The 18,424-nt window shown below is 40.1% G+C and overlaps 1 protein-coding gene and 1 long non-coding RNA gene across 2 annotated transcripts in view; both read right to left on the bottom strand.

Annotated features, from left to right (window-relative positions):
• The window catches only part of ngef (neuronal guanine nucleotide exchange factor), a 50,139-nt gene that overhangs the window by 8,664 nt on the left and 23,051 nt on the right, over window positions 1-18,424 (bottom strand). The window contains exons 8-10 of the mRNA XM_085130385.1: window positions 16,006-16,135; window positions 2,729-2,803; window positions 1,328-1,417 (exon numbers count right to left, since the gene is read on the bottom strand). Coding sequence (XP_084986511.1) covers window positions 1,328-1,417; window positions 2,729-2,803; window positions 16,006-16,135 — 295 coding nt within the window. The remainder of the gene's footprint in view (window positions 1-1,327; window positions 1,418-2,728; window positions 2,804-16,005; window positions 16,136-18,424) is intronic.
• Window positions 3,205-15,999, bottom strand: LOC146504657 (uncharacterized). The gene is made up of 3 exons (XR_014868642.1): window positions 12,444-15,999; window positions 9,075-10,453; window positions 3,205-5,478 (listed from the first exon to the last, which is right to left on the bottom strand). It is a non-coding gene; the product is annotated as an uncharacterized LOC146504657 (long non-coding RNA).

Here is an 18,424-nt window from a genome sequence, read left to right as displayed (position 1 = left end):
CAAAATATCCCAAGTTTTCAGCTAATAGCTATTTGGTAATCACCTTTTGGGAGAAAAAATATTATATTCTATGCCCTTCAAACTGTGTTATCATTGATAAATATGTGATGATCATAGATTCAACTAAAAATATTGGGGAGAAAAAAGTGTTTTTCACAGTCCCCTGGTCCTCCCTTGCTATCTAACCTGTAGCCCATGCCGTCATTCACAGCTGTCATCTTAAGGCTGACGTTTCTCCACAGTCACAACCAGATTGTTACAGTCCCAGTCCCAATTTAATGGTCTAAAACAGTTCTTAGTTTTGTATCTGCTTCCTGGTATGAAATCTTTTTATCTTAGCGCAGACTGACCCTTAATGCTGACCTTTTGTGTCCAGCAAGTGCATCTTGGCCTAGCATTGGCTTGGTGACAGAATGATTATGGCCATTATGAACTCACTGGATTCAGACTCCCTCCAGAAACCCCTCTCCACACATGGAGCTCAGCTGGAAAAGCAGAGATGATGGTTCTCTACCACCTCACTTCCAAACAGGAAGTAATTATCATCTCCACGTATCCCATTAGAGTCCTATTGTGTTTCAGTCTGGTGAGAGGCAGAGCACTCAATGTGGCCCAAGCAATAATTAACTCCAATGATGATTGCTGCTGTGCTTTGACTCAACAGAACCCTGGCTATAATGCTAAAGAGAACCCTTAGCTACAGCACTTTCAGAAAGACATCTACTGTTGATGAAATGTGTTCCTCATTATTGTAAATTTAAATATTATTATGAAATAATACACATAAACAGCTCCATTCAAAGTGCGATGGATGTCTCTTCTAACAAGACCAGGTTTTCCCCAGAAAGTTTCTCAATTAACTTTAAAGTCCACATCAGTTTTGGACACCACTCAGACAGACAGAGAGCGATTGAAGGGGAACATGTGGCCTAACATGTCACTCCACTACTGGGAAGGGGAGCAGAGAAAACTATAGAGTCCGACATTGTTTTGGCCAAGTTACACACCAATTGACTAAAAGTGATACTGTACTGCAGAAAGTCAACACCAAGTGAGAGTGCCACCTAAACGAGGATCTCAATCCTAAAGAAAACCTGTGGAGTTAGCTGAACCTTTGAGTTGCCAAGAGGCAGGCAAGAAAGTCATTGTGCTGTGAGTTTCTATAAAAAGACATGGGCCAGCATCCTTCCTGAGATGTGTGCAAACCTGGTGACCAACTACACCGGTTTTTGTTTATTCACTCTGTCTAATGAGTCTGCACTTTGGTCCAAAAACCAACATACGCGCTCTTGATTGAAAAAGCTTGTTACAATAACATGTATTTTACCTTGGATTTAAACTCAAGTGTCTTTTCAATGCTGATAAGCTCCTCGGTGCGACTCATTTTTCGCACCCCTTCATTACACTCTTTTACAATCTGAGAAAGAAACAAAAATTAGAGACAAAGAAAAAAATGCTTTATCCCATAAAACAGGAAAAGACTAAACATAAATTCAAACTGTCCATAGTGTTATATTATTATGTGATGTTGTATATATTGCAACCCCAACTCTATAACATTTTAATGGAATTAAACAGAATTCAAATACCTGCAGATCTCATAAACCAATATTTTAGCTACAATACAACACAAGGAATGAAATAAGTATAAAATAAACCATTTGACTATTTCATGAAAATATTTAACCACTTTGAATTTGTTACATTCTCTAAAAAGTTGACAAAAGCCTGAAAAACTAATGCTAAAAAGAAACAAGAGGAGGAACATTTTGCAGCTTATTAGTTTAACTTGCTGTAGACAAGTTAGCAAAAGTAAAGATAAGTAGTGGTTCACCAGTTTCCACAAAACTGGCCGTCCAAAAATACAGTTTAATACTCTAAAGCCTAACATGTCGCTGGTGTCAGACAGTTATTTTGCAACATTTTTTTAAAACATCTGTAATGATTTTAATGTGGCACCTTGACTGGGATTACTGTAATGACCCAAATATCAGTTGTTGCTTTCAGGAACCATTGGAATTTTACTATTGCACCAGTGGTACAAAAGTTACCGTACTAGTTTGACCTAAAAGTTCTATCGTAAAAGAGCATTATGAATCAAAATTTGAAATTTGTTTTTTAAATGATATTCATTGTATCCTTCAGTCTAAAAACAAGAGCGATCATCTGACTAATGGCAGCTTGCTTCAAAAGCCTGCATCTCTGACAATATGAGGCCTCATTAGTGATACTGGCCACCTTGCACACCAAGGTATATACAACAACATATGCGCTCATCCAGATAATGCCTTATGTGAATTGCATTTTAAAAATGCTGAACTGCTTACTGTAGATATTTTTAAAAATCAAGGTTTCATCGTATAAGAGTCTAGATTTACCTGCCTGCAGTCAAGACTTCTCACTAACTGAAAACACTAAACATATAATGAAACAAAATGGGAAATAAGACCTTTTGATTGTATCTCTTAGGATTTTATATCAGACAAGAATGGGAAAGCATTCTTCTCCTCAGTTCCCATACATTTCCAGACTGTTGTTAAAAGAAAAGTCGATGACGCTACACAGTAATAAACCTTGTCACAACTTTTTCGAGACATGTTGCTGCCACCAAATTCAAGTTCAACTAAAAATGTTTTTAAAATGGGGCAGTAGTAATTGTGTCATAAATCAATTAATTATTAGAAAATCAAACACTGAAAAAGGAAATAAAAAGAAAAATGTTGCTCACCTTCTCCAGTTCATGATGTGCTTTTATGGCATTTGCTTCCCTCTCTGAGTTTTCTTCAGCTTTTTTCAGAATGTTCTGTCGAAGACAAAGTGGTCATCATCATCATCATCATCATCATATACATTTTCTTTGCAAACGTTCACTGCTTAAAACGCTAAAGGAACACTTCAAAATCACATCAGATTTGACTGGAAAAAAACAGCATGGTAGATAATGTTGAAATTTAAAGTTAGTTAGGATAGAAAGGACCACATCATTTGATGGAATGTAAAACTATTCACCTATAAAAAGTCAAACTGAAACAAGAAAACAGCAGGCTACTTGTGATGGTCCGTTTTGAGTTTTTGGGATGCTTAGTGGTTTCTAGTTTTGATTATCTTTGTATTATAGTTTTTACATTTTGTACTGTTGTCATTCTGACTTTTTATTATAGTGTCATTGTTACGTCCCAGTTATTTCTGCATTGAGTTACTGCAAGGTTGTTTTTATTTCCTTTCTGTATCCCCATTCTGTCCCCTCAGTCTTGTCTCTTGTCTCTTAGTCTTGGTCTCTGTGTTCATTACTTCCTGTTTTATTTTGATAGTCCCTTGTTCTGTGTGCATTCAAAATGAAAGATTCTGAGGTCTAACCTGGAGGCATTGGATGGAGTGAAAGATAATGTCCTAGAGGTGTTCTACTGTATTCAAGTAAGTGTGGGGGCCAGTCAATAGTATCAATTCCTTCATCCTCCAGGAACTGCCCGCATACTCTAGCATCATAAGACGAGGCATTGTTGTGCATCAGGAGAAACCCATGAACCACTACACTAGTGTAGAGTCTGACAATGGGTCCAAGGATCCTGATAACCCTGGCTCTGAAGGTGCTTTTGCCTAGCCTGTAGGGGTCTGTACGTCCCTTCAATGATATGCCACCCCAGACCATCATTGACCCATCAAAGTGGTCATACTGAATGATGTTATAGGCAGTATAATGTTCTCCCCAGCTTCTCCAGACCCTTTCACATCTGTAACATGTGCTCTGAACAAACCTGTTCTCATATGTAAAAACCACAGGGCACCAGTGGGGGACCTGGCAATATCAACTGGGATCCAGAATTCTGGGTAGAGAGTAGAAGGGTCTACTACAGGATGTGGGGCCATCAGGCCACATTCATGAAGTCTGTTTCTGATTGTTTAGAGACATTCACACCACTGACTTGCTGGCTTATCCTTGAACTCATCCTGTGCCTCCTTGCACAGAGGAGCAGATACCGGTCCTGCTGATAGGTTGAAGACCTAGAGCAGGGGTGGCCAACTCCAGGCCTCGAGAGCCGGTGTCCTGCAGGTTTTAGATATCACCCTGGATCAACAAACCTGAATCAAATGATTAGTTCATTACTAGGCCTCTGGAGAACTTCAAGAAATGTTGAGGAGGCAATTTAGGCATTTAAATCAGCTACGACACATCTAAAACCTGCAGGACACCAGCTCTCGAGGCCCGGAGTTGGCCACCCCTGACCTAGAGTAACTTTCTATTTTCTTATGCTACAAGTAGTGGCACTGGCAAAATGCAAAAAATAGTGAAAAAACAATCAGGAAAAAAATGTCAGTGGCTTTCACCTTTTGAGGAATTGTCTTGTTACGCATCTAGTGAACCTGTTGTTAATTTGATTAACACCAAAGCAACTTAAACTGTTTAAGAACCCCTTGTTTGTGTGTGTGTTTGTTTGTTTGGGGTGTGTGTTTATGCAACACTGTCTTTGGAACAAAATCATGGTCCCCCATGGTACCTAAGCCTACCTCAAAGTATGAACGAGAGACAAACTGAAGTCTAACTGACTCAGATATTGCCCAGATTAACAAGGTCCACATCAAGTTTTCAGGAAACAGGACATACTGATGAGTAGTGGGATAGGGATACTGGAACAAACCATACATAACTGATAACACAGAATGGATTGGTTGTTACTATGCCAGCAAACCCACTGAGGGCGGTTATTTACAACGCATATGGGAACTGTGGATGAAGTGAGAACCAGCATTCCTCATTATGGTCCTGTCCTGTCTGTGATAGCAGTTCCCTAAGTTGTGATGTGTGTGGACCAAAATGCAGACAAACAAAGGCGGGACTGAACTTAACAAAAAGCGAGCCTTTATTGTGGCTGATGGAAAACATGAAAAACAAAAGGCAGAAGGGAACGAAGACAGAGCTAGCAGTAAACTACACTGGGAAGACTAAAACACTAAACCTTGAACATGGGACTAGAACATGAGTACCTGGAAACATGATGTGAGACAAACAGACAACCTGACAATAAATAAAGGAAAAATCCACTCACTAAATACACAGAGGGGTGAGGAGGGAAGTGAAAATACACTGGAACACAGCTGGGATAAACAGACATAAAGACACAAAAGTGAAGCAAAAGTGAACACACTGAACAGGAGATGAGAGACTGTCAAAGTAAAACTGGAAACATTAAGACGCAGACAGTGCACACAACTTGACACAGGAGCCTGGAGGAAGGAATGCTCAGGGAAACTAGACGGGACTTGGGAGACAACGGGAGGAGACACAAAGAGGGGAAATGCAGAAACATTTAAGGGAGATGAGGCTCCCTTAACTGAGAGAGGGAGAGAGAGAGAGAAAGAGTAAGGGACATGGGGGGGGGGGGGGGGGGGAGATCAAGAGAGAAAATGGGTAGAAACATGAAAGCACAATACAGACAGGGGAGACAAGAAATGCAATACAAGGAGGGGAACATTTTAACCCTTGTGATGTCCACGGGTCATTTTTGTCCTCTAAAGAAATCTTTTGCTATCAAAAATGTGTTTTTTATTCATTAAATGGTCTGAAAATAACAGAAGTTATTCATTACTATACTATGCGTGATTGGAATAAGTTTTAAGTAATTTGATTTATTTATGGGGTTTTTATTGGATTTTATAACAGCTGCTGTCCTCAGGGGTCAAAAATGACCCCAAAGTACAAAGTGTTGCAAAGAGCCGTATTTTCACAACATACTGCTTTCAAACATCTTTGATCTTGGATCACTGATGTGTGGGGTCAAGCACTGGTCATAACAACCAAAACAACAACAACAACAGGCAGCACAATGAGGAGGCAGGTGCTCTATATTCAATGAAAGTTTATTTACACAGCACCGAATCACAACAACAGTCGCATCAAAGTGCTTCGTATTGTAAGGTCGACCCTACAATAATACATACACAGAAAGTAGCTCACAAGCCTCCATTGCACTAGAGATTTGCATACTTTGATGAGCATACATTTTTTTACCATGTTGTGCAAAGCAATGACCAGCAGGACAAAGCACATATTGTCCTCTAGTATAATGAGGAGGGAGAATCAATGTTCAGGAAGATCCAGGGTTAGAAGATAATGAAAATATAGCCAATATTTAGAGCACATGTTAACCTTTCTCTGAAAAAGCACATCACCCACCTGCAGAAGTGGAAGAAGGCTATGAAGTGAAGGAAAGTGATGAAGAATCTGAACTATGTTCAAGTAGGTTCTCAGGCCTCCAGGGCTTGGTAGTCTGAGGAGCTTGGAAAGAAAGTGACTGGGCTTCTTGAAGTTTCTTGAATTTTCAGGATGTGAAACTGAAATAGAAGATGTGTCAGAGGACTGCACATCTTCTATTTTAATTATGATGAAGACAAAGAATCAAGCAGGAAAGAGGAGTCAGCTGAGACAGAGGAATATTTGCAGTAATGTGAGGAAACATTGATCTGGTCTTCTATCCTTCCCAGTGTCAGACGATGCATGACTCTCTCATGGGCCTCAGAGAAAGACGATCTACCACAGTCCAAGCACATGTGCCAGGTCCCATACTCCTTCAGTTACTTTTCTACTCGAGTACTGAAAGCATTACACACAGTGTATTCTGCTTGTATTCTGCCTTTGAACGTTTACATGCCAATGGATGCATCAGAGACCAAGTTGGGGTTCAGTAACTTGCCCAAGGACACCTTGGTAAGAACTCCAGACTAGAGCACACAGAGATTGAACCAACAACCATCCAATCAGCAGATGACCTGCTCTACAGCCAACTCAATGACGAACAAGGAGGGACAACGAGAGAGGAAGAAAAATGGACCGAATGCAGCTGTAGGCGTATGTGTGTGTGTTGATTCTTACTGCCGAGCATCCAGTAGAGTCGCTACGGCCAGTTTATGACATCCTGAGTCTGGTAGAGTAGTTTTAAAGGTGACACAAGATTAATCATAGAAGCACAAAAAGGATATCATTTCTTGATAAAGACACAATAGATGATCATCGTTCATGACACAAACGTGCTCCCATTTGAGGTGTATGGAGCAAGTGGGCGTGTCTCCTGCTGTGATGTCAGACCCTGGTACTGATCTGACTGTATGAGCACCAAGTCCCCTTCAGAGGACTCTGTCCAACAGAACATCCAAGTAAACCAGGGATGAGATAAAAACATGGGCAGCATGTGATGCAGGTCCAGCTGTACATGGAACATGCTAGTGTACGATGGCAAACCGTCTCCTGCAGTCAGGACACGCCAGTTGTCCCTAACATTGCAGAAGGTTTCCAAAAGAAAACAATCACCTGTAACAACTTGTTTACTGTATATGACCCTTGGCCTGCAAGTGCAGAAAGAAAGCTGTCCATGATGGGACCAGTGCAGAGGAATAAACCTGAGCTTCCTCCTGATGGGACCAGTACAGAGGAATGAACCTGAGCTTCCTCCTGCACTTGGGTAAAACATGGACACGCCTTTGTTCTTGCTTCAGGCTCTCATGTGTTCACTCAGACTCATGCCCTGGTGTCCTATCATGCCAAAATATAGAAAACTGTCAGGTAATGAGTTGGAATAAAGTTGAATAAAACCTTGAAACACAGAGATGGATGATATTTTATGCTTCTTGCTTTATAAACAGTCAAAGCAAACGGGGTCATTTTTGAGCCCAGAGGACAACAGATGTGATTATTTGCTGCCAGTAAAAAACTTTAAGTAGTTTAAAAACAGCTTTCTAAATTAACTTTGACATAAACCCGTCTGTGATCATCTGTTAAAGCAACCGACTCTGGTTGTGAAACGATAATCACGATAACTGATGATTTAATTTATTTTTTACCCAAAAACAAAGAAAAAAAATCATTTTTATGAGGTTTTTATCAGACTTAAATTTGAAATGGAATAAAAAAAATGTTTAAAAATGTTTGAATTAAGTTTTAATTAAAAGTGGGGGAAAAAATCGACTTCATATTAATTAAGTATCAATCAAACCAGATGGGGACATTTTTGACCCCTGAGGACCACAGGTGTGATTATGTGCTGCCATATAAAATTTATAAATGGTTCAAAAAAAACTTTCTCACTAAAGTTCAACATACAGCACTCTGTAGTTATTCAGATAGTCAAAATTATCTGAACATTTAAATATTTTATTTTCTCAATTTGTTTTTGCTCAAAAACACAGTGTACTTTATGTAAACAAGGTGTGGTGGCCCTAAAATGTAAAATGTTGGGTAAATTTTGTGTTAATGTGTTGGTCTTAAATAAAACTAAGGTGTAACACTGAATTGATTGACAATTTATAATTTATACTTGAAAAAACAGTCAAATGAAGTGGGGACATTTTTGACCCCTGAGGACCACGGGTGTTATTATGTGCTGCCATTTAAAATTTATAAACGCTTGAAAAAAAACTTTCTCACTAAAGTTCAACATACAGCACTCTTTAGTTAGACAAATAGTCAAAATTATCTAAACAATTAAATATTTTATTTTCTTGTTTTATTTACACTCGAAAACACAGTGTACTTTATGTAAACAAGGTGTGGTGGCCCTAAAATGTAAAATGTTGGGTAAATTTTGTGTTAATGTGTTGGTCTTAAGTAAAACTAAGATGTAACACTGAATTGATTGACAATTTATACTTTATACTTTAAAAAACAGTCAAATGAAGTGGGGACATTTTTGACCCCTGAGGACCACAGGTGTGATTATGTGCTGCCATTTAAAAAATTTAAATGGTTCAAAAAAAAATTCTCACTAAAGTTCAACATACAGCACTCTGTAGTTAGTCAGATAGTCAAAATTATCTAAACAATTAAATATTTAATTTTCTTGTTTTATTTTCGCTTAAAAAACAGGGTGTATTTTTTGTAAACAAGGTGTGGTGGCCCTAAAATGTAAAATGTTGGGTAAATTTTGTGTTAATGTGTTGGTCTTAAGTAAAACTAAGATGTAACACTGAATTGATTGACAATTTATACTTTATACTTTAAAAAACACTCAAATGAAGCGGGGACAGTTTTGACCCCTGATCACCCCAGTTGTATGGAAATCGGGGGGACATTATGAGGGTTAAACAGGAAAGGGAGACGAGACACAACGGCGCAACACAGAGGACGTCATGGACTCAAACAGGAAACGGAATGACACAGGGAGAGCATAATTAACTTAGACGGATAAACCATGACTGAACTAATCAACATAATAAAAAAACTAAAACATTACAACACAAAGAAAGCAGAAAACACCATAAACTCAAAATGCTGGGTCAAATGACTCCAGGTAGAAACAGGAGTGATACACCTGCTGCTGTCAGACCTGCAGGTATCAGGCTGTGATGTTCTCCAGCTGATTGTTATGTAAATAGTTTGAAGTGGTTATTTAAAAAGGGGGTAAAAGGTAAATGGATGCAAATAACTTTGTTGTTTGCAAAACTTGTGCGTATTATTTTAAAACTGACAATTTATATTTGCATTTAAAGTTATGAAATATGATTCAATAAACATGTTTGTGGTTGTTACAGTAAAAAATATAACTTTTTCTACTCTAATTTTATGTTTTTTGTCTGATTTTAGATCAATTGTATTAATACAGTATGTCAAAATGAAAACATAACTGTAAATTCAGACATGTGAGGTTGTGCTGAAAACAATGATACCAAACAAGGCAAAGTAAGTAGCTTTTAAAGGTGAAATGTAGAGGTCAAATCAAAAGTAGTCAAAAATGGCCAATTATACCCTGGACCCCAGAGGGTTAAACATTTTTTTAAAGTAACGCAATAGTTACTTTTCAAGTAATTAATTACTTTTAGAATCTTGTAACTCAGTTACTAACTCAGTTACTTTTTTAAAGAAGTAACTAGTAACTATAATTAATTACTTTTTCAAAGTAACTTGCCCAACACTGGTGAGGATGCTGTTCATGGACTACAGCCTAGTGTTTAACACTAAAATTCCAGACCTTACCACCAAATTGCACCTAAGCCCCACTGCCACCTGCTCCTGGATCACTGTTTGGTTAGAAATGTTTGGTTAGAAATAACCAAACAGCGTCAATCAGTCCAACTCAGTGTGTTCCTTCTTCCTAATGTTGCTCTCACTTGGTATTACTACGTCTATCACTACAGCCGTCTTATTCTGCATGTCTACCACTACTATGTCCAGTGGTTAGCCACCACCATTTTGTCCGCCTGTATCTGGAAGTCTCACGGGATCTTAGCTCGGCCATTCTCCACCACCCCTGGGGTGTCTCACATTTTGACCTCGGGACTTCCAGGCCATATTCGGCACAGATGTTTCTGTACACTATGCCGGCCACTTGGTTATGTCGTTCCATGTATGTTCCTGCCTGCTAGTATCTTGGACCCTGCTGTTATGTGCTGGATTGTTTCAGGAGCATCTTTACACAGCCTGGGTTCTTGCCTGGTGTGATAGACCCCAGCCTCTATGGATCTTGTGCTCAGAACTTCACTTCACTTCTTCACTTTATTGTCATTGATATTTATATTTAAAGTGCAATACTGTAATTTTCTGCTGCTCATTCCTGTGCAATATCCCATCTGCCCTCCCGTCATATTTCTTTTCAAGATTTTCTTATTTAATCACTAGTGTACATATATTTATATTTATAGATACATACAGTGGGGCAAAAAAGTATTTAGTCAGCCACCGATTGTGCAAGTTCCCCCACTTAAAATGATGACAGAGGTCAGTAATTTGCACCAGAGGTACACTTCAACTGTGAGAGACAGAATGTGAAAAAAAAATCCATGAATTCACATGGTAGGATTTGTAAAGAATTTATTCGTAAATCAGGGTGGAAAATAAGTATTTGGTCAATAACAAAAATACAACTCAATACTTTGTAACATAACCTTTGTTGGCAATAACAGAGGTCAAACATTTACTACAGGTCTTTACCAGGTTTGCACACACAGTAGCTGGTATTTTGGCCCATTCCTCCATGCAGATCTTCTCAAGAGCAGTGATGTTTTGGGGCTGTCGCCGAGCAACACGGACTTTCAACTCCCGCCACAGATTTTCTATGGGGTTGAGGTCTGGAGACTGGCTAGGCCACTCCAGGACTTTCAAATGCTTCTTACGGAGCCACTCCTTTGTTGCCCGGGCGGTGTGTTTTGGATCATTGTCATGTTGGAAGACCCAGCCTCGTTTCATCTTCAAAGTTCTCACTGATGGAAGGAGGTTTTGGCTCAAAATCTCACGATACTTGGCCCCATTCATTCTGTCCTTAACACGGATCAGTCGTCCTGTCCCCTTGGCAGAAAAACAGCCCCATAACATGATGTTTCCACCCCCATGCTTCACAGTAGGTATGGTGTTCTTGGGATGCAACTCAGTATTCTTCTTCCTCCAAACACGACGAGTTGAGTTTATACCAAAAAGTTCTACTTTGGTTTCATCTGACCACATGACATTCTCCCAATCCTCTGCTGTATCATCCATGTGCTCTCTGGCAAACTTCAGACGGGCCTGGACATGCACTGGCTTCAGCAGCGGAACACGTCTGGCACTGCGGGATTTGATTCCCTGCCGTTGTAGTGTGTTACTGATGGTGACCTTTGTTACTTTGGTCCCAGCTCTCTGCAGGTCATTCACCAGGTCCCCCCGTGTGGTTCTGGGATCTTTGCTCACCGTTCTCATGATCATTTTGACCCCACGGGATGAGATCTTGCGTGGAGCCCCAGATCGAGGGAGATTATCAGTGGTCTTGTATGTCTTCCATTTTCTGATGATTGCTCCCACAGTTGATTTTTTCACACCAAGCTGCTTGCCTATTGTAGATTCACTCTTCCCAGTCTGGTGCAGGTCTACAATTCTTTTCCTGGTGTCCTTCGAAAGCTCTTTGGTCTTGGCCATGGCGGAGTTTGGAGTCTGACTGGTTGAGGCTGTGGACAGGTGTCTTTTATACAGATGATGAGGTCAAACAGGTGCCATTCATACAGGTAACGAGTGGGGGACAGAAAAGCTTCTTACAGAAGACGTTACAGGTCTGTGAGAGCCAGGGATTTTCCTTGCTTGAGGTGACCAAATACTTATTTTCCACCCTGATTTACGAATAAATTCTTTACAAATCCTACCATGTGAATTCATGGATTTTTTTTTCACATTCTGTCTCTCACAGTTGAAGTGTACCTCTGGTGCAAATTACTGACCTCTGTCATCATTTTAAGTGGGGGAACTTGCACAATCGGTGGCTGACTAAATACTTTTTTGCCCCACTGTATATATTTAGTCATCTTTTCTCTTTTACCATGTCTCTCTAATATTTAGCTCCTTACTATTTTCATATTTTTATATTTTATTTTATTATATTTTATTATATTTTCTGTACTGTATCATGCTGCTGAGTGACTGCTGCTCGTCAAACACATTTCATTGCAATGTTGACCCTGTGCTAACTTGCATATGACAAATAAAACTTGAAAACTTGAAAACTTGTTCCTCTCCTACCATGATTAGTGCCTCTGCGCACTACAGCACTCCAGCTGGCCTGGAGTGATGTCTCCTTCACTCCAGGCATACAGCTTGATTTCGTCTAGGAGTCCAGCTTTGTCCAGCCACTGGTAGGATTTCTGGATGTCAGCCAATTCCTCTATCTGCCGGTGGTACATACTGTGCAGGGGCCTATCCTTCCATGATGGTTCCTCCTCTTTAGGGATGGGTATCAAAAACCGGTTGAGAACCGGTTCCCACTGTTTCAATTCCTTGGAATTGTTTGCCATTTTTGCAAACGATTAAATAAATAAATAAATAAATAGAAGTAAATAAATATAGGCTAATATAGACCAATATAGGCTGAGCCACTGGCTTTTTTATAGTCCATCCAGGCAGTGCACAGGTTGGTCTGGTTTTAAAGTAGTCTCGAGTGACTACTTTATCTACCAGTAGATATAGCTTTGCCCCTCTGGTTTTTCTGTCTATTCCTTTCTGAGCCATATAGCTGTTCATCTTAGCTGCTACAATGACAGGATCTTTCATGTAGTGTTGAAGCAGGTCTTTAGGGTTTAGGACTGTCCTGCCTTCACTTAACCAGTCTGGGTATGTCTCATCCATTAACAGCTGGTTAATTTGTGCTACCAGGTGCAGTTAACTTCTTTAGACCGTAGATGTACATGTAAGAACTGTCCAACTCTTCAAGCTGTCCAGCTCTTCATGCTTGAGTCTATTTCTTGGATGTCTTCTCATTATGATGGTTACTTAATCCTGTTTAGGGAGGTTACTTTGGTCTGTTATTAGCTCCACGGGCCACTGAGCATTGTTATTATAAGTTGCCACCTTCTCCGATATGCTCTGTCACCACCCTTGGTGGGACTGTTCTCATATTGTTCCCCTGCCACTGAGAGCACATCGTGGATGGTTCAGTGCAGTACAGCTGGTTTATGCTCCTGGCTCCTGGAAACAGCCTACATACCAAATGAAAAGGATAGGCATGGCTCCAGACAGTTCTGTGATATAAAGGTCAGTTGAGGTCAGCTTCAGTCTGAGATTTGATTTAGCATTCAACATGCTTGTCACAAATGGAAAAAGAAAGTGCATGGCTTTCCCTAAAGTATTTACTGGGCAGCTGTGGCCAAAAGTCCAACCATGTCTGATTTCTGAAAGGGGACTTCAGTGTCTCGTCACAAGACAGTTCTATTAAACTCTCCTGCTGAACAACTGTAAAATCTTCAGACATGTCAGATGCTTTGATGCTGATGCCGTTTCTCATCCAGCTATTCACTTCTGCTGTCCCTGGAAAATATTTACTGAACTGTTCTCTGAAAGAGACAAAGTATGCAACAATGTCTATCGCTCCATTGGCAAGGTTTAGGTTGTTGTCAGACAGGAAACTCTCCAAACTGGGGACAGCTGCCTTTTGCTGCTCTACACACCCCAGTTCCTGCATCCTACTTAAATTCAGATATTCAAATAACCTCTCTTAGGAAATCAGCCACAACCATCTGCGCCCATGGCCTATGGATCACCTTGAACTTAAAAGACTGGAGAGCCAGATATCACTGGTTGATCCAGGTATTGGCATTCTTCATGCGATGGAGTGAATGCAGCCAGGATCTGAACAGAGGGTAAAAGGGTTGCCCAGGAGGCAATAATGAAGATAGGCGACTGCCCATTGCATGGCCAAGCACTCTTTTTCCACTGTAGGCAGTAGGCAGAATGAAAGGTAGGGAAACATTAGGACTGTGGAGCAAGCGTTCCCCATAAAGAGCCTTCTTTACTTGCACAAACCCTGCCTGCCACTGCTCTGTTCACCGGACCAGATCTGTGAGGGCCTGGTCAACTAAGTCGGGCATGAACCACCAATAGTAACCAGCCAGCCCCAAGAGCCGTCTCACCTCTTTTTTGGTCTTGGGATGCAGACAGAATGTGAAGGCTGCTGTTATTTCTATCTGAGGGTGTATCTGACCACTTCTTAAGTGGTACTCCAGATACTGTAAATCTGGCCATCCTACTGCACTCTTCTTTGGGTTGGCTGCGAGCCTCAGAGACTCCAGGACTGCGGCTACTCACATACTCTGGTCAGATTCCACTGGTGATGATAACGTCATCCAAGTAGATGGAAGGATATGCAGCATGACACAACACCCATAAGGCATTGAAGGGTGGTTGGGGCTTCAAAAGAGCCGAACAGAACTGTGACTTATTTTTACAAACCGTACAGAGTGCAGAAGGCTGGTTTTTCCTTGAACTATAGAGGCAAGGTAATCTACCAGTAGTCCTTAGTTAAATCCAATGTTGTGAAAAAACAAGCAGTGCCAAACCGATCCAGGACCTGGGGCATGGAGTAAACGTCAAACTGTGACAGTGTCACTGGCTGCAGCTGCTGTCATTGCTGTAGTAAGGACCCAAATGCAGACATTCTGAGGGCAAAACTAGGTTTTAAGGCTATTGAGGCTAAATAAAGATGCAAAACAATGACAAGAGGTCACTAGGAAACATTAACTGGGCATGAACTAAATCATTAAGGATGTGACACATGAAGCAAGGAACATAAACCTAGAAACATGAAAACCTGGAACACGTGAGGAAGATGAACAGATGATCTGACAAAGGGGTGAGGAAGACAGAGACAATATATATCACTGGGTGATGAAGGAAGTGGAAATACGTGGGAACACAACGGGAACAAATTAGACATAATGAGACAGGGGAAGCATTACTGAACACATTGAGCACAGGACGAGTGACTGTCAAAATAAAACAGGAAGTACATGAACACACGAACATCGACAAGGACACACAAGCTTGACAGTAGAAATGGGGATCTACAAAACATGGAGGCATATAACAGACTCAGGGAGATAAAGGATGAAACACAAGGTGAGGAAAATGGGAACAGGTGAGGGAGATGAAACACAGAGACACAATTAAGGAACCGAGAAACAAATAGGGAACACAAACATGAGACGGAGAGGGAATAAACAGAGACATGACAGGGAAAACATACACATAGGACATGACAGACTCTCAGAGGAGACACAGGGATGAGACAAAGACATGAAAACATGAACCAGAAATAAAAATAATCTCTGAGGGATGAAAGAACTAACTCAAGACTAATCTGTATAAACTTGAACTTAAAACATCTTCATGATGCAACGGAAAGAATCACGAATACAAAATAAACTAAAAATGCTGGGTCAAAGACCCAACACCCTGACTGACACCTCATTCACCTACCAGTAGTCTACACAGAACTGTATAGACGTATCTGTCTTGACCACCATGGTGGCTACACAACATGCTATGTGACTTGTTTTACTCCCAATTTTAGCATTTCAGCCAATTCTTTCTGACGCTTTGTCTAGCAGGCTAATAATTCCAAGGAACTGAACTACTGGAAACAATTCTCGATTTCCATCCTTACGTATGTATGGTATTGGATGGATGGATGGATGGATGGATGGATGGATGGATGGATGGATAGATAGATAGATAGATAGATAGATAGATAGATAGATAGATAGATAGAACAGTGTTGGTAAACTCACCTGAACAAGAAGCTTGAGCCTTGTAATCCTTTGAAAAGGAAGGATGAGGAAAGATGTAAAGGACAGGCCCCTGACACATGAATGGTTTTCTAGTGCAGCCATAGTGTCCCGAAATTGCTGGTTTCCGTCTCTGGACAGACAGTCATAATCAGAACTTGGACATTCAAACACATTGCTTATTTGAATACTATATGTTCTCCATATACTATATGTTCTTCTCCTTATCTCTATATGTGTTGAGAGTAGGGATGGGTACCGGTATCCGGTGCCATCATGGCACCGGTTCTGACATAAACGGTAGTAACCAGACCGAAAAGCAGCGCGCATTTCGGTGCTTTATTTCGGTGCTTTTTTTTCCTGAGCTGTGATATACTTTCTTCTTCCTTACATTTCTATTGGCGGTTGGCAAACAACTGAAAGGTGCATTACCGCCACCAACTGGTATGGAATGATACACTTTAGATTCTAGCCAATCATTTTACGTTTCGAGGATAGTAGGCGGGTCCAGGTACGTACGTTCTTTTAGAGCAGAGCTACAGATTAAAAATGCCCAAGGCAAAGCGGTCAAAAGTCTGGCTGTACTTCACAGCAAAAGATGCAAACTCAGCAGCCTGCAACAAGTGCTTTAAGCTGATACTGTCAAAGGAGGTCACACTTTAAATCCGATGAACCTAGCCCTGCCAGTGTAGCAGAAATGATGATGGCAGCAGCAGCCGTTCTTCTCTGCGTGAGTAGCTTAATGTTGTTCGTGTGTAATTTACGTTGAGTAAGCTAACCGCGTTATTAAATTAATGCATGTAACGTGAACTAGCAAACACCATCATAGCTACATGCGGCTGTCTTCTTGTTTGATGGCAGATACTCCCTTCACCCTGGCCAAAAAGGCTAAAATGACCGAAGAAAAAGTGGAAAACAGCTAAACATGAGAGGTTTTTGGACAAAGTTTGTGTTTTTTCCATTGTTTAAGCACTGCTTCCAGCCCAGAGTGATACCATATATGCCCTATACCTGCAGAAAAGACTAACATTGTTATCTTTTTACAAAAAAACAGCTGAACATGAGAGGTTTTTGGACCAATTTTGTGTTTTCCATTCTTTAAGCACCGGTTTGGGCACCGTTTAAGCACCGGCACCGTTTCAAAAGTACCGGTTTGGCACCGGTATCGGATAAAACCTAAACGATACCCATCCCTAGTTGAGAGATAAGGAAAGTGGCAGTGCAGCAGTATGTCTATGACATGTCTTTGGCCTGTACATATTTAATGGTAGGTTAAAAGGAGGTTCTTCAGGGAGATTCATACTAGAATCAAGAGCAATCAGCTGCACCCTTTAGGGTTCATAAAAGCAAATCATTAGCCTCCATCTCAATCTGTTCCTAGTATCCTTTTTTGCATACCCACTTTCTGCATATCCTTCTTTACTACATACATATATCTCCTCTCTCGTCTTCTGCTTTTCACCCTTCCTCATTGCAAAGCATCTTTCCAAATCATTCGATATGAGGTGCCCCTCTGATGTATTCATTTCCAATCTTGTCCATTCTCATCACTCCCAATAAAAATTTTAACATCTCTGCCACCTCTAGCTCTTTTTCCTGTCTCTTTTTAGTCATATATAGCCAAAAGCAATATGGCCCTACCAAAGATGATACAAATAAGGTCCCTATATGGTCACTAATGACATCAAACCTTTAGTGTCCACCTACATAAAATCAATAACTGCAGCCTTTAAATGCAAAATACTAAAAGTTTGAACAAGAATGCAAAATAAAAAATAAAAATACATGGCTAACACCAAACATTGTGAAGAAAAAAAAAACGGTCTTACATGCAATTAAATATGAACTGCCTTTTGCATGAATAAAGCAAATAAAATTATTTTCCCATAAAACTTGTATATGAAATGAAACCAAAATTAGATATGAGATAGGCGGAAAAGCTACAATACAAACAACCCACAATCATTACCTATCCAAACTGACAACATTTGGAGAGCACATTTTGAAAATCACTACAATGACATACATATGAACCCCATTAATTAAGACAATGTAAAAACACTTTCAAAAAAGCAAAAAAGAAACCAGAATCCCCTTAAAAAATTCCCAATTACCTGGAAAGAAGGGAAAATAAAGGAAAAAAAATAGAAGCTAGAAAGGGATTAAGCCAATAATCTGGGCTTTATAAATTGGGTTAGGGGTTTGGTTAGGTTAGGTTAGGTTAAATTGAGTTTGTTAAAGACTTTCCTTAAAGTAAGCCAAAATCCCTCCTGAAACCTGGTGACCAACTACAAGAAATTTCTTTCTGTTGTACTTGGCAACCAAAGTTGATCCAGTCATGTTTTGCTTAGAGATTAAATACTTATTTCAGTCAATGGCGTGCAAATAAATGTATAACTTTTATGTAAAAGCATCTTTTTTT

Source organism: Neolamprologus multifasciatus, chromosome 14, assembly GCF_963576455.1.
Source record: "Neolamprologus multifasciatus chromosome 14, fNeoMul1.2, whole genome shotgun sequence".
Classification (NCBI taxonomy): domain Eukaryota; kingdom Metazoa; phylum Chordata; class Actinopteri; order Cichliformes; family Cichlidae; genus Neolamprologus; species Neolamprologus multifasciatus.
The sequence above is the reverse complement of the archived record's forward strand: the minus strand, read 5'-3'. Positions and strand labels throughout refer to the sequence as shown.